At 43.8% G+C, this 26103-nt stretch overlaps 1 protein-coding gene across 22 annotated transcripts in view; it reads left to right on the plus strand.

Moving 5' to 3' along the window:
- The window catches only part of LOC133150542 (tumor protein D54-like), a 208327-nt gene that overhangs the window by 102020 nt on the left and 80204 nt on the right, over nucleotides 1-26103 (plus strand). The window contains exons 6-7 of one of the 22 annotated variants that reach the window (XM_061273147.1): nucleotides 11894-12020; nucleotides 24793-25781. The exons of the other annotated variants lie outside the window; for them this stretch is intronic. Of the exons in view, the coding sequence (XP_061129131.1) occupies nucleotides 11894-12020; nucleotides 24793-24888 (223 nt within the window). The 3' untranslated portion in view covers nucleotides 24889-25781. Of the gene's footprint in view, nucleotides 1-11893; nucleotides 12021-24792; nucleotides 25782-26103 lie in introns of those variants that run through there. 22 annotated transcript variants of the gene reach the window in all.

The raw sequence follows: 26103 nt of genomic DNA on the forward strand, positions 1-26103 counted from the left end.
AGGAAGAGAGGGGTGACGCGAACAGAAACTATGGCAACCCAGACACATAGCAAAACTGGGGACGAGACATGACAAATCTCCCCCGAAATAAAACTCACCTTTCTTCTTGTTTGTTGTCAATCGCGCATCGCATTCAGCCATCCTGCCCAACACACTTAGTAAAATTCATAATTGACGACACATCGTTTGATGCGATGGTGCAATCCTCGATGGTGTGTTATTGTCAAATATTGTTTGTTTTTTAATCTCCATCGCGGACCGGACGTCATACGGAGGCCGCCATTACAGATGCGCAGAACGGTTGCGCAAGACACGTCGGCTATATAAAGAGCGAGAGTTCAGTTCTCCACCTATTAGTTTCAATTCACAGTTTAATTAGCAGTTTCAATCAGCAAATAACAAAATGCGTATTACAGGTAATATTTTATTTCACAACACTTTGCCTTGTTCCTTTCGTCTCTGCTGTTCATTTCAAACACGCTCCATACGACCGCAATGCTCTTGTATCAGACGCTCGCTCGATCACCTGCTAGTTTGCCGTCTGTCACAATGTACCCTACACAAATCCGAAACATTTGTTGCGGCTCCGAGTCACGACGAGGGGCAAGTTTTGGTTTCCAAGGGTGTTTTTATTCCTCTTCAACGTCTCTCCCATACAGAGCCGCCTCTTTCCCGTGCGCGCACGGAGCGCGGTGGTGCGTTAAGGGGCAGTCGGAGAAATCAACGCCAACAAAAAAAATGACATCCAGCCTAGTTAAGACCATACCAAAGACTATAAAAATGGGACCCATTGCCTCCCTGCGTGTGTGACGATCTTTGGGACTTAAAAAAAAAAAAAAAAATTAAAAAATTAAAAATTTTTTTTTTTAAAATTCATAAAAATTGGGTGCGTATTATACATGGGTACAAGCTTTTTTCCAGCATCAGCATGCCATCTTTAGGGTGCGTACTATACATGGGGGCGCACTATACACGGAAAAAAACGGTATATAAAATGTGTGCTTTTCCGCAATAACAATTCAAATCAGCTCAGTGGCCTAGTGGTAGAGTGTCCGCCCTGTGACTGGAAGGTTGTGGGTTCAAACGCCAGCCGGGTCATACCAAAGACTATAAAAATGGGACCCATTGCCTCCCTGCTTGGCACTCAGCATTAAGGGTTGGAATTGGGGGGTTAGATCATCAAATGGTTCCCGAGTGCGGTAGCGCTGCTGCTCACTGCTCCCCTCTCCCCCAGGGGATGGATCAAAATCACACGGGGATGGGTTAAATGCAGAGGACAAATTTCACCACATCCAGATGGGTGTGTGACGATCATTGGGACTGTCAGGTTTAATTCGCTGACTGAATAACTGTTAAGAGAAGAGCAACAGCAAACAAACCACAAGTGAGACAGAATATTAAGTCTTTTCTCGCGAGGAGTGCAGTATAGATAGCTTCACAACAATCTCACTACACTAAATATCTGTATGCACTCCCGCTCTTTTTATTTGGATTTGCCCTACCCACAATCGTAAGACAAGGCCCCTAAAGAAAGCATGTGGGCTTTGCCTCGTAAGCAAAAAATCACCAGGTGTTACATACTGATAAGAACATGTGGGAAGTGGACTGAATAGAAAAGAAAACCTTTGACCTCTAGTCAAAACATAGCAAGGGATGTTTTACGACATTGTGTAGGATGGGACAAGCTAGGTTATTTATTACTGGTTATATACATTCCAACCTAATCCTATGATCAAGATAGTTAGGAAAACCCTGACTTTAATGGTCACTTGGAGGTTCATCTGGGGTGCATGACAGCAATGAGGCATGTTGTCTAACAAAGTGGTCTTTGTTAGAAAGGAACTGTCTCGGTAGATGTCTTCTTTTTGCTGAGTTGTCAGCTGCGTCTTGTCTGACCCAGCCATAACTTTTCTCTTCTGTGGTACATCATAAAAACAGCAAGGCCAAAAAGCAAGCATATATTGCAGTAATATTGCGGTAAAGCATTGATTAGAGAACGCATGATAACATATATATACATTTTTCTAACAATTCCCTCCTGTTTATCATAAGTTCTCAGAGACCATCTTATCACCTAAAAGCGGCCACTTCAAGAAGATTTTCAGCCATAGGATCACAATTCATAGGAACAAATTTACACCCGGGAGGAGATCGAGCCTTAAGAATCAATGTCAGGGTCGGGAAACAAATTGGACAGGTTTACCACAGGAGCTTCAAAGATGGAGCCATCGCTAGAGCGACAACCCTCGTCAGTCGCAAAGTTGTCCCCTTGGAGCAACGGAAAAGTCTCAGCTGCTGGAGAGATAGCAGTTGTAATTAATCTGTTCATTAGAGACCGGAGACACGGAATACAACAACATCCACACAAGGTCAAAACAGCAGAAAAAACGTCAAGGGAGACTAGGACCGAGGAAACCAGGGTATGGTACTTTCCGAACACGTTTAGCCAGTCGTTCCAAACCTCCGTGTTAACTCCACTGTGTTCCTTCATTTTCCCATTCAAGGTCCTCAGGCCCTCAAGAGCCTGGGACAGGCTTCCATCAGCAGCAGTATTATTTGGAATAAATGTGCAGCATTGCTCACCAAACATGGCGCAGACACCGCCCTCTTTTGAGAGTAGCATGTCAAGGGCCATTCGGTTCTGAAAAGCCATGAGGGAAGTCGCGGCTAGTTGGGAGTGGACCGCCTTGAAACCCGCCTCGGTCCAATTTCCAAGCCTCTGCACGTTGTAATGGATGTAGTTGATCCTGTCGACATTTTTGTTAAGAGTACACCACCAACACAGGGTGGATTCAAAACCAGCTGCTATCTGATTCACCAGCCTACACTTATCCGGTACTCCTCTGGGAACACCTATCGCATCAATTTCGGTCAGATCATCGTCGCCTCTCAAATTCAAAGATATTTTGTTTTTTTACCAGCTTTTTTTTTATTTTTTCAGATCTTGGGATGTTGATACATATACAATTTAGCTTGACTACATTCTCTGAAAGCAATGGCTTCTTTTTTCTTTCTTCAATGGATATTACTATATAGAATGCTCTGTCACACATTTCACAATCCAATAGACGTGACAGATCTCACACAATCTTTGGTCAATGGCAACAATACAACATATAGTCATCCCATTATTTAACATCTACAGCGGTTGTAGACAAAGTACACATATAAACATCATACTTTCATGGTAGTCCAGATCTGACACAGCAGATCATCCTGCACAGGTCAAATTGATCTTTCAAATTGATGCAACGCAGCATCATTTTTTGAGAGTGACTTATATAAGTTGTTCACTCATCTCTCCCCTACTCTTTATGACTTAGTTCCCACAAATACCATATTGCTGAAGTTAACAAAATGGCAACAAAGATAGCCACCTTACATGCAATAACGTCATTGTTCCATTTTCTTGTTCCCGGCATTTCTCTAAGAGATAAGGCTTCCTTTGGGTCACTTTTTTCGATTGATTGTTACCTCAAAAGAAATTACCCTTTTGTAATTTGCTAGGACCACCTCAACTGACCTTTCTGCTATTTTAATGGCAGTTGATGTAATTATCAATACCGTTTTTTTCCGTGTATAGTGCGCCCCCATGTATAGTACGCACCCTAAAAATGGCATGCTGATGCTGGAAAAAAAGCTTGTACCCATGTATAATACGCACCCAATTTTTATGAATTTTTTTAAAAAATTTTTTAAATTTATTTATTTATTTATTTATTTTTTAAGTCCCAAAGATCGTCACACACGCAGGGAGGCAATGGGCCCCATTTTTATAGTCTTTGGTATGGTCTTAACTAGGCTGGATGTCATTTTTTTTGTTGGCGTTGATTTCTCCGACTGCCCCTAAACGCACCACCGCGCTCCGTGCGCGCACGGGAAAGAGGCGGCTCTGTATGGGAGAGACGTTGAAGAGGAATAAAAACACTCTTGGAAACAAATGTTTCGGATTTGTGTAGGGTACATTGTGACAGACGGCAAACTAGCAGGTGATCGAGCGAGCGTCTGATACAAGAGCATTGCGGTCGTATGGAGCGTGTTTGAAATGAACAGCAGAGACGAAAGGAACAAGGCAAAGTGTTGTGAAATAAAATATTACCTGTAATACGCATTTTGTTATTTGCTGATTGAAACTGCTAATTAAACTGTGAATTGAAACTAATAGGTGGAGAACTGAACTCTCGCTCTTTATATAGCTGACGTGTCTTGCGCAACCGTTCTGCGCATCTGTAATGGCGGCCTCCGTATGACGTCCGGTCCGCGACGGAGATTAAAAAACAAACAATATTTGACAATAACACACCATCGAGGATTGCACCATCGCATCAAACGATGTGTCGTCAATTATGAATTTTACTAAGTGTGTTGGGCAGGATGGCTGAATGCGATGCGCGATTGACAACAAACAAGAAGAAAGGTGAGTTTTATTTCGGGGGAGATTTGTCATGTCTCGTCCCCAGTTTCTCTATGTGTCTAGGTTGCCATAGTTTCTGTTCGCGTCACCCCTCTCTTCCTGTGTCACCTCAATCGATGTAACGTGTTTTGTATTTAAGTCCTGTCTGCCCCTCGCTCACCGTTGGATCATTGCATGTGTTACTGTCATTCTTTTCCTGTCTTTGGTAATGTCACCCTGTCTTTTTGTTCCGCGACTTTGTCGGTCCGTCCTGTTGTTGGTTTTGTTGTACCATGACTTTCTTTAAAAAAAAATAAAAATTAATAATTTTTTTTTGTACCCATGTATAATACGCACCCCAGATTTTAGGACAATAAATTAGTTAAATATTGCGCACTATACACGGAAAAAAACGGTATTCAATGTGGCCCTTCCCCCTTGGAAGAACACCAGTGTTTTGTATTCAATACTCTTAATGAGAATGTGCTTTGTTCTTTTTGCCTTTAAAATATTAATTATAAATATAAAATCTAAATGCCAAATTTAAATCACCCTTAGTTTCCCACTTGGTTTTAAAACATGGTAATCTATATTGTTGCCCAAACGATTTTTCATACGGGGTTAAACCCACAGTACTTGTAATATTTATGTACAGTTTGACCAGGTCTAAACATTTTGTCCATGATCTTCCATTTTTTCCCATGCACATTTTCACACTTTGTACCAGTCCTGTCACGAAAATTAATTTCCGAAATCCCATATCTCGGTATTATTTCTTTCCATAACGTTTTTGCCACTGTTAAGGCATTCAGTGTTTTTGTTGAAGCCAATTCAAACCATTTTGAGAATGCATCTATTATGACCAGGCATTATAACCCTGTTTGGGATTGTGTTTAGCACATGTTAAACAAGCTCTACAATTTTTTTTTTTTTTTTTATAAATGTTTTGAATATGAATCAAATTCATATGTTGTATAAAGCTGACTGAACTGCCCCATTATCCCTCCTCTTGAGCCATGCGACACACAACCATGGCTCAATATTGCCGCCCATTTGTATAGGTTTTTTGCAGGACAGGTCAGTCTTCTGGTCATTTATAGATACCATTCTTCACCCATGCCCCACTTTTCGTCCATAATTGAATTTCAGTCTATGGACTTTGTCGCTGCACTCCTTTAAAAACGTTTCAGTAATTTAATCTGCTCCTCGTGTGTATAAAATTTGAAGCGTCTCTTGCACCACAGCTATGCGGTTCCGTCTGCAAGCTTGTTACCTGTTGAATTTAATCAGCTTCTTGTGTGTGTGCCCTGCACACGTGCATATAGCTATTTTTCGTGGCAATTGGACTGCTTCCACAACTAGCTTAGTTGTAGTTTCTTGTAGTTTCTTTAGTTACTTTTCAATCATTTTCTCATCGTTTATCACAAGAATCTTAGCAGTTTGAATAAAAATCTAAAAGTATGTTTTATTTTACTCAACAGTACGATTTAGAGAATCCATATGTAGTAAAGTGTTGTTTTACTACATATGATTTCATCTTCATTTAATCTTGACACACCTCTCAAAATGCTTCTCAGTGTCCCAGTGCACACATGTTTTGCGTATGTAACTGGTTGTCTCAACCCGTGTTCCACATCCTAATCTTTCCTCCCTCCAGGTGTCAAACCAATCAAGATAAAAAGATAAAAAACAACAAAATAACCGCCAGTAAATTAATATAATAGTCAATTGTTGTTGTTTCTTAACTTTAACTAACTCAATCACTCTCTTATTCTCAAATGTAAAAACTTGTGTAGTCTTGACACAACCAATTGACTATTTCTTCTAAATTTAGCTTTGAAATGTTATTTAATAATTTTGCTTCATCCAATTCCAGAAAGCAAGTTCCTTCCATCCCTCAATTTTTTTTTCATCAGGGCTAGGCATTAATGCAGTGTGGACCAGTTTCTGCCCACAAAAAAAAAATTGCTTGCCTTTCTTTTCTTCTTATTTTCACAAAATTGCTTTTGTTTTGCGGTGCAAATCAAATAGACTACAGTCTAGCAAATTCTTTTGTGCACCTACATTACCCAATTTCATCCTTTGAACACATAACACTTACAGCACACAGACAACACAAAAACAGCAGAGACACAGCTCACAAACAATACCAACAAACAACGCTGCGCAAACGTCATCCTCTGTTTTGACGTTTTGGTTATACTTTTTTTCTCATCATTGCCTATTATCCTTCATGCAAATATCGTCACATCTTCCTTAAGCATCACCCTGCTTCAAATATTCAAACATTCTCTGAGAAACTCCCACTTTCCCTGCTTCGCCCGCAGCCACAGCACCCCTCGTGCGAGGGGGGGCGCAGCATCAATGTTGATTGGTCACAGGCTGGCCATTTCCTGCAACAAACATGATGCTGGCCCACCGCTCACACGAGCATAGCAATGACCCACGCGCACAGCCCCGCCCCGCGACAACGCGCGAGCGCAGGCACGCTTATCAGTTTCACCTTCTCAAAGGGCAGGCCAACTGCTGTTGCACCCTTCATCATTATCACATTCGACATCTTTCACTGTCTTCTACAAAACATTTGCTGTCTCTTATTCCCGTCCTATCAAGCAGGGCTGTGGACTCGGTTCGGACTCGGGGACTCGGACTCGGTCATTTTTGCCGGACTCGGACTCAGTGCTGATTTTGACCGAGTCCACCGAGTCCGACAATAAAAAAAAAGAGGCAAGACGCAGCCAGAGAGTGTCAGGTTACAGTCAGCGCGGTAGGAGTTGGAAGAAGCAGTAAAAACTCCACCAAACTCGTCGTAATGACCCGTGATATGTTATATCCTTACTATTTTCCAGGTTCTTAGATAGCAAGAATAGGTCGGACAACGACGTGAATGATAACTGCTTTATTCCTTACTCACAGTGCGTTCACAGGGCGTATCACAACAAGACAGAATGCCCATCCCACTTCCGGGTTTTTTCTACTACGGAATTTGAGTTAGCCCAAAATACACAACATCTCTTCCCCTCTTACAATGAACGTGCTATATGCATGAATGCGACCAACATAGTCTTATGCACCTATAACTTGACATCTTCAAGATCTATCAATAACTACCATTAAACAATTATCATATATGGTCCAGACAATTATGACAATAATATTCCCATGAAACCTTAACTTTGGGTAAGGGTGGACTACCTCAAATTATAGCAAAAAACCGATGTCGTACGGCGTCAGCACTATGTTGTTTTCAATAAAAACATGAAGAACTCACGTTTGCGTCAGTCAATTTTAATTTTTATAAAGGATTATTCTCAGTTGATGTCTTTAAATTCATCCGCGTTCTGCCATTCAAGGACCAGTCGTACAGACGGAAACGTTTTGTGATCAAATCTTTCATAACGAGAATGATTTGAGTGAATTGATTTGAATGAATAATTGAGAAGAAATTTCAGTTCTGTAGGCTCCTTTTGTCCCAAGCAAAGTGACAGATGGTGGGGAGGGGGGAAACAAATTGTAAAATCAATTCACTCAAATCATTCTCGTTATGAAAGATTTGATCACAAAACGTGCGTGGCTTTTTCTTAAATGAACACGTTTGACATTGCTATCGTGTCAGCTTTTTATATAATTATATTGCGCTGTCATGTTAAAGCAAATTAATAAATGCAACAATATTAATTTGCTTTGAAAATACCTGAGTAATAAAATAAAATGGATGGATGGATGAATGATGATCACAATTACCGTTTTTTTCCATGTATAGTGCGCCCCCATGTATAGTACGCACCCCTAACAATGGCATGCTGATGCTGGAAAAAAGCTTGTACCCATGTATAATACGCACCCAATTTTTATGATTTTTTTTTAATTTTTTTTTAATTTTTTTTTTTTTTTTTTTTTTTTTTTAAGTCCCAAAGATCGTCACACACGCAGGGAGGCAATGGGTCCCATTTTTAAAGTCTTTGGTATGGTCTTAACTAGGCTGGATGTCATTTTTTTTGTTGGCGTTGATTTCTCCGACTGCCCCTAAACGCACCACCGCGCTCCGTGCGCACACGGCGGCTCTGTATGGGAGAGACGTTGAAGAGGAATAAAAACACCCTTGGAAACCAAAACTTGCCCCTCGTCGTGACTCGGAGCCGCAACAAATGTTTCGGATTTGTGTAGGGTACATTGTGGCAGACGGCAAACTAGCAGGTGATCGAGCGAGCGTCTGATACAAGAGCATTGCGGTCGTATGGAGCGTGTTTGAAATGAACAGCAGAGACGAAAGGAACAAGGCAAAGTGTTGTGAAATAAAATATTACCTGTAATACGCATTTTGTTATTTGCTGATTGAAACTGCTAATTAAACTGTGAATTGAAACTAATAGGTGGAGAACTGAACTCTCGCTCTTTATATAGCTGACGTGTCTTGCGCAACCGTTCTGCGCATCTGTAATGGCGGCCTCCGTATGACGTCCGGTCCGCGATGGAGATTAAAAAACAAACAATATTTGACAATAACACACCATCGAGGATTGCACCATCGCATCAAACGATGTGTCGTCAATTATGAATTTTACTAAGTGTGTTGGGCAGGATGGCTGAATGCGATGCGCGATTGACAACAAACAAGAAGAAAGGTGAGTTTTATTTCGGGGGAGATTTGTCATGTCTCGTCCCCAGTTTTGCTATGTGTCTAGGTTGCCATAGTTTCTGTTCGTGTCACCCCGCTCTTCCTGTGTCACCTCAATCGATGTAACGTGTTTTGTATTTAAGTCCTGTCTGCCCCTCGCTCACCGTTGGATCATTGCATGTGTTACTGTCATTCTGTTCCTGTCTTTGGTAATGTCACCCTGTCTTTTTGTTCCACGACTTTGTCGGTCAGTCCTGTTGTTGGTTTTGTTGTACCATGACTTTATTTAAAAAAAAAAAAAAAAAAAAAAAATTAAAAAAAAAAAAATTTTTTTTTTTTTTCTTTGTACCCATGTATAATACGCACCCCAGATTTTAGGACAATAAATTAGTAAAATATTGCGCACTATACACGGAAAAAAACGGTAAGTATAAAGTCTCCTTTGTAATATATACTCCTTGTAGCCTGCACCCAAAAAGAGGAGTTTCTTTGCATCGAGGTTTATGCAAAGAGCTCACGTAATTATATTGTTGCGTTTTGGTGAAGTGAATGAGTGTTCCGTCTGTACGACTGGTCTTTGAATACACCCCGCTTCAATGGCAGAACGCGGATGGCATCAAATGAGAATAATCCTTTATAAAAATTAAAATTGACTGACGCAAACGTGAGTTCTTCATGTTTTTATTGAAAACAACATAGTGCTGACGCCGTACGACATGGGTTTTTCGCTTTCCAAATAAGGGGTCGTCACTAATTATTTGTGTTTAGATAAATGTCTGAGCTATAATGGTGTAATTAATGATTAAAACTTGAAAGTATCTGTTTATACGTTTAATAAAGATAAAGCCATCACAAAACTGTTGTAATTATTTAGATTTTGATCTAAATTAGCCTTGAATAAAGACTAAGCAGTCACATGAATTAACAGAAAAAATGGACAGCCAGACTCGGACTCGGACTCATGGCCAAGAGGCCGGACTCGGACTCAGACTCGGTGCAGAAATCCGACCGAGTCCACAGCCCTGCTATCAAGCCACCGTTCTAGTCACTTCCTGCCACACACGTCTTATTTTCTCTACTTCCACACACTGCTCATCTTAGTTTCTCCAACCAACCTAAACACATCATCGTCTACTTCTCAATTTCCCTATTATTGCTCAACAGCCTCCAGAACATTCTCCATTACTGATTTCTTCTATAGGACACACATCTCACTCGCACTCATACACACACCCATTCATGAGGATCCTCTGCGCGCACACGCACACACACACCAGCAAAAAAGAATGACGCACAACCTATAGAACACACATCGATCCCACTAACACACCTTTTTGTTCGTCTTATTTTTCTGATTTATTCTCTATTTCACTTCTAGAAGCTATTTGTAATTCTTTTCCATTTATTTAGCAAATTTTAACTTCAGTGTTTCTTTATCTTACTTTATCCTTTTAACATAATATCTCCTGTATATTTAAGCTAATTTCTCCTTAATTTTGGCAGCCAGGTTCCCACTTCATTACATGGAAACCTGATTTGATTTGATTTTGGCCTAGTCATAACTGTCTTTGTTAATTTGTGCAGTCACGTGCCATGTGACCGTTTTCTCCGCAATTCCAGCATTCTATTGGAGGTTGCACAACTCCTCTTCCTCGGCCGCTAAATCTAAAGCCTCCTCTGTTAGACATTGCTCGCCCTCTCTGGCCTTTCTGTCTTCTGCCTGCATTTTGGTCAAAAGTGTCACTTTCCTGGTCTACCAGAAAAGTGTCTTTTGTAGCTTTCATTTGTTTTCGTTTTTGTTTGTCTATTACTACTTTTTCCGCATGGAGGGCATGATTTATGTATTCCTCCAAAGTTCCGGTGTTCATGCCTATGTAATGTTTGATCACCCAGCCTTGTATTGCTGGTCTGGACCCTGCGTGGATGGCATTTTTTAATTGCTTTTGATAAGCACCCTGAGGCGCATTATCTTCCACCAGTCCACTGTGTGTTTTAAACACTTTTGTCATGCGCACTCGATACTCATCAAAGGTTTTATTATCATTTTGCTTTGTTCTCCCTATTTCTGTGTAATTTGCTCTGATTTCCTTTGACCAATCCATTTCTAGCGGGCTTTTCTTCCTAGTGACTCTGTCCATCAACCCATAAGGAGGAGGTGATTCCTCAATTTTGTGTGTCATGTATTTGCGGATACAACTTCTCTATGATCTTTAGTTTTGAATTTGTAGCATATGTTTTCTCTTCCCGCTCTTGTACTTCTTCTAGTTCTCCCTCAAATTTATATTTTTTAACCCATTTATCGAAATCTTTTTTAAGTCTGTCGGGATCCTGCCTTTCAATTATTTTCCAATCTATGCATTTTAGTTAATGTCTGGGTAGGGACTTTCGCTTACTATTTAAGTTTCCCATGGTTTAGTTTTCTAAATTTTAGAGTTGGTAGTTTGAATGGCACCTACAGTGTCCTAAAACCAACTTTATTCACAGGACAGTGGTTAAAAATTCGATGTGTGGTAAGTCTCCTTTCACCTCCCCGAAGGGAGCGGAGAGTTCTTGCCTCTGCACTAACACAAAGCCACTGTTTACCATCCTGTGTGTTTATATAGAGGAGCGCTCAAATGAGATCACTCTGTCAAACCGTACGCAAGCATACCACGCGCGTTTTTTAATAACAAAGGAGTCCGCACTCCTGCTGCGGAATTTAACTAACGTAAAAAGTTAGGGGGCTCCACACCGCCCCTGCGGAATTTAACTGTTTCTAATTGCACTTGATAGGGTCTAGAATTCTCAAGGTCTTTAAGTGACCTCTTGTCACTGCTCGTTTTAAGTGACCTCGTCACCGCTCATTCATTCCTGTTTAGTAGAATTAATATTCCTACTCACAGTCTGCTGATTCTCCTCCTCGGAAGATCTCGTCAACCCTCCCGGTGTCCAGCCAGACTGATCGAGACAGTCCCGTCAAAGGGCCGAGGATTTTCACCTGCGTCGAAGAGTCCGCTGGACCCGTTCAAGGTGTGTCGAGATCCCGGAACAAGCCCCCAATTTCTGTCAGGTTTAATTCGCTGACTGAATAATTGTTAAGAGAAGAGCAACAGCAAACAAACCACAAGTGAGACAGAATATTAAGTCTTTTCTAACGAGGAGTGCAGTACAGATAGCTTCACAACAATCTCACTACACTAAATATCTGTATGCACTCCCGCTCTTTTTATTTGGATTTGCCCTACCCACAATCGTAAGACAAAGCCCCTAAAGAAAGCACGTGGGCTTTGCCTCGTAAGCAAAAAATCACCAGGTGTTACATACTGATAAGAACATGTGGGAAGTGGACTGAATAGAAAAGAAAACCTTTGACCTCTAGTCAAAACATAGCAAGGGATGTTTTACGACATTGTGTAGGATGGGACAAGCTAGGTTATTTATTACTGGTTATATCAGGGGTGGGCAAACTACGGCCCGCGGGCCACGTCCGGCCCACGGGACCATTTAATCCGGCCCGCCAACCCTGAACAAATTGTATTATTAAACTTTTTTTTTGGGTCATTTTGCCTGCAATGACTGCATTTCCCCAGTAGATGGGGAAGCGCTCGCCTGCGCATTTACTACCGGAAGCCGTGCCAGAAAGCTCGGTGCACACTCACAAGTGCATGTACGTACTCAGTAGTAAGGACATGGCACACTCGCGCTCTATTTGTATCAGTCCCGAATTTAGAGCGTCGGCTGTGACGACAGCATTCTTGTAATTCGCGCGCTGAGCTTTCAGATACAGTTTTACGCTAAAGCCACCCACAAACCTTCCCCTGGAATCCTTCTATTAAAATGAGTCGCCCAAGGAAAAGCAAGGTGGACACAGTGCCGAGTGTCTAAAAGAGAGTGGCCAATTTGGCTCGACGTACGCGACGTGACGTTCAGCCACATGAACGTCAACATCAACCCGTCACAGATTGAGGTAAACGGTCCAACACCTCGGATCTCTCCTAAGAATTGCCACAACAAATTTTACTCCAGACTATAACGCACTAGCAAAAAAGGGAGACCAACAACACTGTTCCCACTGAAAATGAAGGGGAGGCATTTTGAATATGATTTGTACGCATAGCAGGGATTAAAACTAGCGACCATTCACATTTTCAAACAATGCAGGATGCTCAAGGACATTGATGCACCACCTGTTTGCGACTAATCTTAACCTGTAAAGTTCTTAAGGCTTACTTTAAGGAAGTGTTTCCCGTTTCCTCACCTCTGTTACCAGGTGTTTGCGAGTTAAAACTCTGCTCTGATTTTCAGATACCCCTCACCGTGTTGACGTTTTGATTACTTTATTTGCGTGTATGCTTTCACAGATTCTTCAAGATGATATATTTGGTCAGAATGTTTGCCGTTTGATGTGATCTCATGAGATAAACATCTTTCATTAATCTGACCTGCAGGCACTGAAGTGATGGAGACTGTTATTCATAATGACAGTGTCGTATTTTATGAGAATCACTGATAGCAGTTTTTTAGTGAATTATTATTATTTTTTAATGCTGTTAATAAATGCATTTGTTTTCAAAAAACTTGTTTGTAATATCCATGCTTTACTTCCTACCAAAGGCCAAAATCTTTTATGCAATGACCTTTACACATCGCTTATATTACTTCACACAAACACTACGTCCATCTGCTCCTGGTTCGGCCCTCCGGTCCAAATTTAGAACCCAGTTCGGCCCGCGAGTCAAAAAGTTTGCCCACCCCTGGATTATATACATTCCAACCTAATCCTATGATCAAGATAGTTAGGAAAACCCTGACTTTAATGGTCACTTGGAGGTTCATCTGGGGTGCAAGACAGCAATGAGGCATGTTGTCTAACAAAGTGGTCTTTGTTAGAAAGGAATTGTCTCGGTAGAGGTCTTCTTTTTGCTGAGTTGTCAGCTGCGTCTTGTCTGACCCAGCCATAACTTTTCTCTTCTGTGGTACATCATAAAAACAGCAAGGCCAAACAGCAAGCATATATTGCAGTAATATTGCGGTAAAGCATTGATTAGAGAACGCATGATAACATATATATACATTTTTCTAACAGGGACTTTAACTTTTAATTTTAAATCTTTCAGTTTTCTTTGCTCTTATGACTCTGATCTGATCATATGCTCTTATCGCAGCCGGACACCTGGCATCTTCTTCTGGCAACAAGTTCAGAGTCAGAGTCAGCTTTATTGTCAATTCCTTCATGCCAAGACACACAAAGAAATCGAGATTACGTTTCCTCCATCCCACGGTGACGAGACACAGTACACGAGTTGGTTTATGTTTGGTGTGAAGTCCTGTGTTGTGGAGATTCTCAGGCTGGACTGCAGGTGCTCATCAGTGAGACAACCTCTGTGTGTTGTTTTGTTAATCTTCATCACTGAGAAGAGCTTCTCACACAGAAATGTGCTCCCAAACATGCACAAGGTTCGAGCCGCATGAAGACGGAGCTGGGGCATTATTGCAGGGATGGAGTGAATGAACTGTGCGGGCCCTGCAGTGCCGTACTTTGCCTTCAGTGTCCCATTACACTGTAGCTCAATCAGTTCCATCTGAATCTGCACTCGCAATCTCCTGCATAAAAGACCGAAACCGCTGGTGATTTAACCCTTTAGCTCGGATAAAGTTTATGGTTTGCGTTACAGTCCATCTTCAGGACTTTGCCACATAGTGCTTCCTGGTGTATGATGCAGTGATATGCTGTTAACTCACCAGCACATTTCTCCTCCTGCATCTTCACTCGCATCCTTCCCACGAGTCCACTTTTTTCTCCGCAGTCGGTGCTCCATAAGTTTGTCCCAGGGCAGTTTTATGTCGGTTACACGTTTTCAAAAATGTCTTGCCCAGTCGTTGTCCCGTGCATCGATTTAATGTCCATTACTTCCTGTGTTGCGCGCAAATTGGAGTCCACTCCACGGATGAAGATGACCACTTGTGAAGTATCAGTCATGTCAGTACTACTTTCATCCACAGCAAGAGAGTAGGCAATAAAGTCTTTGCCTCTTTCACTCAACTGTACTCTTAAATCAGTGCTCATCTCACAAATTCGATCAGTAACACTGTATTTCTACTCAGGCTTATATTTGCCAGCAGCTGCTTTTTGTCTGGACATAAGACGTTGAACACCTTGATCATTCAAGATTCAAGAATTGGCCATGTTTGAGCATGCCAAACAAGGAATTTGACTTTGGTACATATCAGTCTCTGTTCAACATTTAGGTGACTAACAACACAGGACATGTGCGAAAACATCCGCTGATCTTAAACTCCCAGGACGGCAAGGAAAAACTCAAAACTCCTACTAGGGTAAATGAGAAACCCTGAGAAGAGACCACAGATGGGAGGATCCCTCTTCTCGGATGACCAGGCTGCAGTGGATGCAGAGTGGACACATAGTACACATAATACTCACAATTCAAAATAAAGCATCGAGAGCAGAATGTTATTGCACAGCAATGACTCTGAGACTCTAAGAGTGGTGTGAGTTCATCAGGGCGACAGCGTACAGAGCTCTGTAAGGCCGTCCGGAGGGGAGTAGTTCGAACAGACCGCAACCTGGGTGAGAAGGGTCTGTAGAGATGTTACTTGCACGATCATGCAGCTCTTCAGAAATTCTCCCTCCGTAAATGGCCGGGCTGATTTGGCGATCTCCTCTGCCATGACAAAACTTGCTTTCACAGCAGCTTCACTTTGTGACTTTGCACGGGTAAAAAACGTCTGCTGGAATGTCAGATTCTTCTTTAACTCTTCTGCTTTCTGTTTCTTCTGCTCTGCATCCAGGTCTTTCAGGTTATCCTTATGTTTTGTCTCAAAGTGCAGTCTTAGATTGAATTCTTTAATTACAGCCACATTAGCTTCACAAATGAGACACACGGGTTTACCGGCAATGTCAGTAAACATATACTCAGCCTCCCATCGGTTATTAAAGGCTCTGTTTTCAGAATCTACTTTTCTCTTCGGCATCGTGAGAGGTATCTTTGGCTAACGGCTGTCTTCGTAATACCTTGTAATCGCTAGACTTAATTGATGCGGGAAGTGCGCGGCAAGGTAGCCGGAAGTGCGCAGCAAGGCAGCCAAAGCGTTGCATTATGGGATCTGTAGTTCTGTGCTGTATTGTGTTATCAGCGCTTCATATCGATGGGCTATTAATAAAAATAATGTAAAATGATCTTGCAGGCTGGATATGATTACACGGCGGGCCGGATGTGGCCCGCAGGCCGTGAGTTTAACACGTGTGCTCTAAGTGCACAATAAAATGAATCTAAAAGCAAAAAATGTTCCATGATTCTCATAATGGCCTATGAAACTTGGGTTAAGGTCTCAAAGTAGGTTTAGGGCAGGGGTCCCCAAACTTTTTCCTGTGAGGGCCCGATAACTTTTCCCTTCTCTGATGGGGGGTCAGTTTGTAACAGAAAAAGTGTGACGATTGTAGGGGAGCTTAAAAAATTTATTGTTTTCCACAAAGCCACACATAACCAAATAACGATTATTTAATAACCCTTTCCAGGTTCTTTACACTGGAGAGAACTCACATAATTCCCCTCATCGCGGACACATGCGAAGGAGGAGAAGGTTAACGCGTCCACCAGGCGGCCGTTCTTAACATCCATGAGCAATCCGTGGGCGCACAAAAAATCTGCGCCGAGCAGGGCGAAGGAGATGTCGGCAGTGACAAAATCCCATGTGAAACGCTGACCCCCGAAACATATGTCCACAGTCTTTGTGCCATATGTCCTGATGGGGGTGTCGTTGGCGGATGTTAAGGGCAGGCCGTGCAACCCTCCAGCGGCGTCGTCCACAGTAGCCGGCAGGACGCTCCTCTGGGCACCGGTGTCACAGAGGAATCTGCGACCAGAGAGGGAGTCCTCAATGAACAGCAGCCGGTTCTTTTTGCCTGCGGTCACGGCCACTACTGAGCGCAGGCTTTGGCGTTTCCCGTCGTGTTGAAGTTGCAAGGGGAGCGGCACCTTTTAGCCTTGGCGCCAAAACGTGCATGGAAGGAGCACAAACCTGTGCTGGTGAGGCTGTCAGTTGCAGCGTGTCCTCTGCCAGGGGAAACGCCAGCGCTTGGGGACGTGTAGCTGCGTGTTGGGGCCAGCACACCAGGGGCAAAACGCTGTGTGGCCAAGTAGAAACGGTCCGCTTCCTCTGCCAGAGCACGCGGCTCCGTAATAGTCGTATTAGCGAGGGCCGTTTGGACGTGCGGCGGCATATGTCGCAGAAACAGTTCAATGAAAAGAAAATTCGGCTCTTCCCCACCCAGCAGGTTTAACATCATCTCCATGTGTTCAGAGGGTTTGCTGTCCCCTATGCCTTGAATAGCAACCAGGCGCCGGGCTCGTTCGGATCGTGACAGTTCAAAAATCCTGAGAAGATAAGCCTTGAGCCCTGCATATTTATCCTGGGCCGGAGGGGAAGTTACGCACTGTCCGGTTCGTAGATCTCAGCAGGCATGTTGATGTCCAGCGATCGAACGTTCGCCAGAAGAATCAAAGGCACGGCCGGGCGAGCCGGGTTGGCCGCCAGCCTGGCCCGGACGCCCCCCGCTCTCGCCCCTCTTCAGCCTCCTCGCACACCGCTTCCGACGCTTCAGGACGGAGCAGACCGAGCGCCTTTAATGTCCCCGGTTCAAAGTCCAGATCGCCACAAAACTTGCTTTCGCCGATGTCGAGCAGAACTAGCCCGCTGTACTTGTAGCACAACCCAGTACGACGAGACAAACATACAAAACTGTCGGACAAACCCAAAACAAAACACTGTTCGGGACAGAGAGAGGCCGCTGCGTGTGCACGCGCCGCCAGCTTACTTCACTAGGACAGGTGGTGGCGATCAGCAGCAATTAGCATGCGCATTTCTGTATTAGTGACGCCCACCGCGCAAGCAGGACCTTAGAAGTGCATCAGCCAGCCAGCAGGGTGAGAGCAGAGACGTGACACAGCCGCGCACAAAGAAAAAAAATGCACCGCCGTGTAGAAAGAGTTGGGACAGCGCGGGGCGTGCGTCTGAGCAATGTGCTTCACTGAGGACAAGTGCGGGTATAGGAAAAAGCACTGCCATCTAGGAGTCGGGACAGCGGCATTGAGCGCTCATTGCGCGGGGCGTACCTCTGAGCAATGTGCTTCACTGAGGACAAGCACGAGGTGCACGGGACTGTTGTCCAGGATTCAGGACAGCAGCAATGAGCCCTGATCGAGCTAGGCGTGCCTGTGAGAAATGTCACTGCGGACGTAACTTGAGTTCAAGCGCAGGAGGAGTTTGGACATGTGACAACATCACATTTTTTCTTTTATTTACTGTAAAGGTACAATACATGCACAAAACAGTGTGGGAATGGTTTTCAAGGGAATTGGATAGGTTTATGTAGCGTAAAACAGGGATGAGATTTTTCCGCGGAGCCGCGGATTTCCGTGTTTTTTTCCGTTGAAAGTATCATTTTTGTGAATCGTGTTAATCCGTTGAGAAAATGCTGTTAATATATGAGGGGGGTGTAGGGAAGCGGCCGGCCATCTGGGCAACGTTAGCCTCGGCGACTCGCGAGCATTCGCCCGCCTACCCGCCGCGACAGCATCTTACGGAAATCGGCTTCCCTCTGTAAACCTAACTCGAAGCAGTGATGCGACATCCGCCTTATTTTCGGCAGCATTTTGGCGCTACTTTCCTCACACCATTTCACATTTTACACCACCACAATGTGAATTTCCGATTGGGTTTTCATCACTTGTAGATGAGTTATTTAGTTAGATAGATCGAGGAATATATATATGTGTGTGTGTGTGTGTGTGTGCGTGTGTGTGTGTGTGTGCGTGCGTGCGTGCGTGCGTGCGTGCGCACGCGCGCGCGTGCGTGCGTGTGTGTATGTGTATATAGCAGTATGCAAGCACTGATCATTAAGTGCCATCCTTTTTACCTGCCAAGGGAATTTACTGCGATTCTGCTAGTCGCGGTATACATCCAACATCGAAGGGGACAGGATTGCGGCTCTTTGCGTCTTTTTGGACACTAGCCATAGCACCAGCCCAGGAGCCCCGTACTAGTTGTCGATTCCCCTTTCACGTGCCTGCTATGCTCACAACACAACAACGCCGCGCACTGCTCCCGGAAAGAGGAAGCAAGCAACAATGAACTGGATTTCAAAATAAAGTCGCGTCCAATGTCCGAGGTCAAACACGGCGATATAAATCGATGTTTACGTTTAGCATCGATGCCAATAAATCGTAGAGCATTATATCGATTAATCGATGTGTATCGATGTATCGTTACACCCCTAGTGTGTATATATATATATACACACAGTGAAGCCTCGGTTTTCGAACGTCCCAGTTCTCGAACACATCGGTATTCGAACAAAGAATTCGAGATTTTTTTGCTTCGGATGTCAGATGAAATTCGGTTGTCGAACCTCGCGAGATGAGCCGAGAGGAGCCGCATGCCAACTGACTCCGTTCGTTATTACACTGAGCGCCTGGGGCGCTGCGGTTGCGCGATCGACGGCGCGCAACAGTTGCACGTTCTGTGGTGCGCTGCAGTTGCGCGATCGGACAAAATTAAGCTCCCTGCGCACTGATGTCCACTTACATTTTGGAAAGTACATCAGGACTTCAAATATCCATCCATTTTCTGCACCGCTTAGTCCCCACGGGGGTCGCGGGTGTGCTGGAGCCTATCCCAGCGTCATCGGGCAGTAGGCGGGGGACACCCTGAACCAGTTGCCAGCCAATTGCAAGGCACACAGAGACAAACAACCATTCGCACTCGCACTCACGCCTAGGGACAATTTTGGAGTGCTCAATCAGCCTACCAAGCATGTTTTTGGGATGTGGGAGGAAACTGGAGTGCCCGGAGAAAACCCACGTGGGCCCGGGGAGAACATGCAAACTCCACACAGGGAGGGCTGGAGGTGGAATCGAACCCACACCCTCCTAACTGTGAGGCGGACGTGCTAACCAGTGCTCCACCGAACCGCCCCCCTTATGTTAATAGTGTTACTAATTTTAATTGACGCAATTGAAAATTATAGCATGCACAGTATGGTTATCCATGTAATAAAGTGCAACGAAGTGTAACAAAGTGTAGCAAAGTTCTCTCACAAGCATTTCTGTCACAGACTTGCATGTTTGTGCTTGTCCCTAATATCAGACAGCCTTATCTTTGCAGGCGATGCAAACTTTAGCCATACATTTTCCACACGTTTGCAAACATCACAGATGGTTACAATTCTGTTGCGGCTACATCCTACTTTTATCTGACAAGTCACTCTAGTTGTCAATCGTCCCGTTGCTGTCGACACTGCCATTGGTACAGGATTCCTGGCTGACATCTCAGCTAATGTCTGTTCCGTAGACAGCTGACGTAAGAATTCCCTGCGTGAGATATTAGTGCCAGTGACTTGCCGATAGATTGTCCACGAATTGACTCCAGCCATATCTAGAATGTTGAAGAACACTGCAAGTGGCCATCTTCTGCATCCTGCCTTTGTAGACATCTGTCAACACATTGCGTCAAGCATGTCGACTCCGCATTTGTTGCCGCGGTAACACAGGATTGATTCTGGCTTCTTTTTGCCATCTGTCTGGCACAGAGAACCTTTGTGCAGAGTTGACTGCAGCACAACAGATTTCGAGGGCTTTGATTGGTATCTGACCAACTGGATGGAGCCAGACCTGTAAAGTACTGACTTGTGAGTGGCCATTGGAATCTCTCTCCTGTTCCATTGCATGGTGCCAACTATTGATGTCCGCTTTTCCATAAGCTTGAGTGCTAGGTCTTTGCTTGTGAAAAAGTTGTCAGTGGTGACGTTGTAGCCACGCCCAAAGTACGGCTCCATAAGTGTCATCACTACGTGTCCCCAAACTGTTGACTCTCTGCCCATCCTTTCCAAGACATGGGTTCACACCGAGGCAGCGCTTTGTTCCAACTTCAGCTAGGACCCAAAACTTGATTCCAAACTTGTCGGGTTTATTTGGTATATATTGAGTGAACCTACAGCAAGTTTTTGTTGGAAACAGCTGTTCATCCACTGTTAGTGAATTCTGCGAAATACATATATGCCTTCTGACTGTTCTCAACAAATCTGTCCAAAACCCATGACATCAAACAAAACTTGTCTTTCTTGACCCTCTTGCAACAAGTGGAACGCACATCAAAACGGATGTACTTTTTTATTTTTCTGAATTGGTCACGAGGCATTGCTTGACAAAAGGCACAGCATCCATATTTTTCTGATCACAGCAAATCTAGTGGAAAGTTCTTGGCATTCATACACCCTCTCAAGTACAGCAAACCAATAAATGTATCAAGCTCATCATCTGATATATCCCACAACGGATCAGAGGCATACTCAAGAGTGCAGCTCTTGATGTGACGAGTCATGCCTTCATCAACAAGTAGTCTGAATGCATCAACAGGTGTTCGGACAGTTCTGGTGTAATTTGTAGGACCTGCTTTTGCTGTAAATACATTCTGCACCTGCATTCATCCAAGGGGTGCTGTTACTCCTAAAATTTCTCACTCTGTGCCATCTTTGCTGCCAACCTTACATCCCACCCTACTTTCATTGTGTAGAGCAGTGGTCCCCAACCACCGGGCCGCGGACCGGTCCGTGGGTCACTTGGTACCGGGCCGCCAAGCCGCACCGAATTTTTTTTTTAGCGACGATCAATTAATTCAGGTCAAGACACTCGTCCCGGTCACGTGACATGTTTCCCCAGTCGAGCCCGCAAAGCGACAGTGGCGACAGGCTAACTAACCAGGCAATGAAGCATTCAAAACTGCTTCAACACATGGAGACCAAGCATCCTGCAATAAAAGACAAAACTTCAGGTGTCATTGTCTCCGAATACGTCTAGATGGGACCGGCTCGTTTCTGAGAAACAAACTCAGTGCTCCCACTAATTCAACGTAATGGTGAGTTTTATTTTTGTCATTTGTACTTGTTTTTACGTCAGTCGTATCATTTTATTTCATCGTATTTATATATTTATTATAAATGTATTATTTGTTTATTTATTTATTTATATAAATGTATTACTTAATTATATAAATGCCGGTCCGCAAAAATATTTCTGACATGTAACCGCTCCGTGGCGCAAAAAAGGTTGGGGACCACTGGTGTAGAGTACTGACTGGAACACCAACCCCTTTTATAGCGTCCCCTTCTTCTCTGTGAGAAGATGCCTCCTCCACCTCTATAGCATCCCCCTTTTCTCTATATGAGGGTGACGCCTCCACTTCTACCGCGTCCCCTTCTTCCATGTCTGATGTGATGTCATCGGAGCTCGAAGACGTTACTGCATAATTTTCGGTATCACTGCTTGTTGATACATCATCAAACTTGTCACCAGAGACATCATCGCCGCTGTCTGTATCAAGCAGGTTCTGAAGCTGTTGGAGAGCCTGTTTGTCAGTGTGGCGATGTGGGCGCTTACTTTCTTGTAGTTGTGATAAACACGAGTCGCCTGGCGTTCCAGCCTGCTTACTTTCTTTTGAAGGCTGATGCGACTTGGCGTTTGTTCTCTTTATCTCTATATTATGATACAATTACACTCATCACTCCGCTACGATATCCTCACACAATTACGTTCTCGGCGCATGCGCGCGAACAAGACGATCGCGATAACATGACGTGCGCAACATGTGATGTGCGACGGTAACGTGTCGCATCGATGGCACGTCAATTGACGCACCCCGCTGTTAGAGGTAGATCAAAACAGCCACAAAAAGAACATTAAATATTTCTTTAAACAGGGATGAGAATTTTCCGCGGATCCGCGGATTTCCGTTTTTTTTCCATCGAAAGTATCATTTTCGTGAATCGTGTAAATCTGTTGAGATTTTTTTTTTTTTAATATATATATATATATATATGGGGGTGTTATGGAAGCAGCCGGGCAACGTTAGCCGCGATGGCATCTTTTGGCACATCTCAAGGAAAATTAGTTAAGCTGTGAGTACGGAAATCGGCTTGCTTCTGTAAACCTAACTCACAGGCAGCAGTGATGCGACATCCGCCTTATTTTCGGCAGCATTTTGGTGCTGCTTTCGTCACATAATTTCCACCTGTTAACTTAAGTTACGCAGAGAACTAGTGTTTTTACAACGCCACAATGTGAATTTGCAATTGGGTTTTCATCACATGTAGACGAGTTATTATATATATATATATATCATCGCATACGTGTATGTATATATATATATATATATATGTATATATATACACGTATGCGATGATATATATATAATAACTCGTATATATACATATATATACATATCATCGCCCCGTCCCCCGGTCGGCCCCCCAGACCCCCGGCTACTTTTCAGTGTTTTTTTCACATTTGCCATTCTCATCCCTGGTGAAAGTATTGGGGAGGGTTTAAAAAAAACTTTAATATTGTGTACTAGACCAGGGGTCCCCAAACCCCAGTCCGCGGACTGGTACCGGTCCGTGGGTCACTTGGCACCGGGCCGCCAAACCGCACAGGAAAAAACAAACAATATTTACTGTTTTTTTATCGACAATCAATTCATTTTGGTCAAGACGCTCGTCCCGGTCAGGTGACATGTTTCCCCAGTCAAGCCCGCAAAGCTAGAAAAAATAAGTAAGAATTTATTTTGAAAAATATAAAAAAATTGGCAATTCTCTCTCAATTATATTCGCCGCTGTGGCTCTTGACACAAGACGCTGGTCTCGGTCACATGACGTCACCCTAGTCGAGCCCGCGAGGCAAGCAGAAATGAGCAAGAAACAGAGAAGTTTGGAAAGCTGCTTCGGAAAGAGAAAAAAGCCCAGTGAGGAGACTGAAGAAGAAGATGCGACCACTTCTAAGAAAAGGAAAGCTGCATTTAAAAGAACATTTCTGGAGTCCTACTTAAAATATGGATTTATTGCCACAGGTGACTCTGACGCGCCAAGCGCACTAGGCATATGTGGCGACAGCTAACAATAATGATGGCTAACGAGGCAATGAAGCCTTCAAAACTGCTTTGGCACATGGAGACCAAGCATCCTGCATTAAAAGACAAGTGGAAATAACATGTGAAGTGATCAACTATACAAGTAAGTAATGTGTTAATGATCAAGTAATAACGTGTTAATAATTTCACACAAAGTCGCTCCTGATTATAAGTCGCACCCCCGGCCAAACTATGAAAAAAATTGCGACTTATAGTCCTGAAAATACGGTAATTATGATGTCATTGTGTGGTTTAAATCACAGGTCAATAAAATCAATAATAATACAGGTATTTATAATTGGGGGCTAGTTTGATCGCAACACCTTTTGAGGTTGATAGTCTGTATAGAGATTTCCAATGGGGTAATTGTGATCAGTTCCTTCTGTGATGTAGTCAGGCTGCCGGATAGTCTGTATAGAGATTTCCAATGGGGTAATTGTGATCAGTTCCTTCTGTGATGTAGTCAGGCTGCCGTGTCAAATCAAGACACCACCCAAAAAGTTAGCGTCAGTAAGTCCACTGTCTCTTCCAAAATACCTTTAAATCACTTACGAGTTTTTCTTCAAAGGGGGATTTGTACTTTTTTAATACAATCCTACCATAAGTGCCAATGTTGGGGTTTAACCCTAAACCTTTAAGCAGAGAACCAGGTTCTCAGCAGAACCAGGGGTTATGCCCTTTAATCAAAAATTTACCAAGTCGGGGATCAATTATTCTCCGAAATTTGTCATAAATCATTTATCAAGATGGGGGTGCGTGCATACGCAGCAACCTCTCTCTGTCCCGCCCGAATCCTGACGCATGACTGCATTGCAACCCACAGCGACAACCGCATAGTGAAGTGCTGACGACACGACTCTGGTGGGTCTCATCACCAAGGGAGACGAGACTCCGTACAGGCTGGAGGTTGACCTTCTGACCACGTGGTGCAGGGACAACAACCTCCTGCTGAACGTCGACAAGACCAAGGAGGTTGTTGTTGACTTCCGAAAGGGTCACACCCAACACCTGCCGCTGACCATCGACGGTGCTGTGGTGGAGAGAGTGAGCAGCGCCAGGTTCCTGGGGGTGCACATCAGTGAGGATCTCTCCTGGTCCACCAACACCGCATCACTGGCGAAGAAGGCCCAGCGCCGCCTGTACTTCCTGCGGAAACTCAGGCGAGCGAGCGCTCCTCCGTCCGTCATGACTACATTTTACCGTGGCACCATTGAGAGCGTCCTCTCCAGCTGTATTGCTGTTTGGGGTGGCGGCTGCACTGACTACAACTTGAAGGCCCTGCAGCGCATAGTGAACACGGCTGGTAAGATTATTGGTGCTTCACTCCCCTCCTTGAAAGACATTTACATCTCCCATCTCACCCGCAAGGCGACCACGATTGTGAGTGATGTGAGTCACCCCGCTCACTCTTTGTTTGAGCTTCTGCCCTCTGGCAAGAGGTATAGGAGCCTGCGCTCCCGCACCACCAGACTCAACAACAGCTTCATACTCCAGGCTGTTAGGATCCTGAACTCGCTTCCCCTTTCTGCGTAGCGTCCTGTACTTTTGCGCTACGCTTACTGTCTGCTGTATGCACACTGGCTCCGCTTTGCTCCTCTTATTTATTGTGTTATCTGTTAATTTATTATTTATTCATCATTCTTATTATTTATTGTTTGTGCCTTGTTTTTATATTGTGTTGTTTACTTGTATGTCTATCGTGTAATACGTCTCGTCACCGTGGGATAGAGAAAACGTAATTTCGTTTTCTTTGTGTGTCTTGACATGTGAAGAGATTGACAATAAAGCTGACTTTGACTTTGATAAAAATCATTCATAGTGAGTTGTCTCCATTTGGCCAGGTGCGATAGATGCTGGGGTGAGGTGAGGGCCTTATTCCACTGCACATCTTATTTTGGCCTTGGCTGTTCTCCTGGCTCCATCACCTGCGTCACCCCCTGTAAACATTCTTGCCCGCACTCGCCCCACGCACTTCTTATTTGGTCTTAATTTGGACATGCTCAATTTCTTCAAACTAGTCAAGGGTATTGGCCTTTTAGCTGTTCAATTAGGTCATGCGCCGTGCGCTAGTTGTCGACTTTTTAGGGATGTGTTGTTTAGCAATTGCTAATACACCGACCATCAATGTTTATTC

This window comes from Syngnathus typhle, linkage group LG2, assembly GCF_033458585.1.
Source record: "Syngnathus typhle isolate RoL2023-S1 ecotype Sweden linkage group LG2, RoL_Styp_1.0, whole genome shotgun sequence".
Taxonomy (NCBI): domain Eukaryota; kingdom Metazoa; phylum Chordata; class Actinopteri; order Syngnathiformes; family Syngnathidae; genus Syngnathus; species Syngnathus typhle.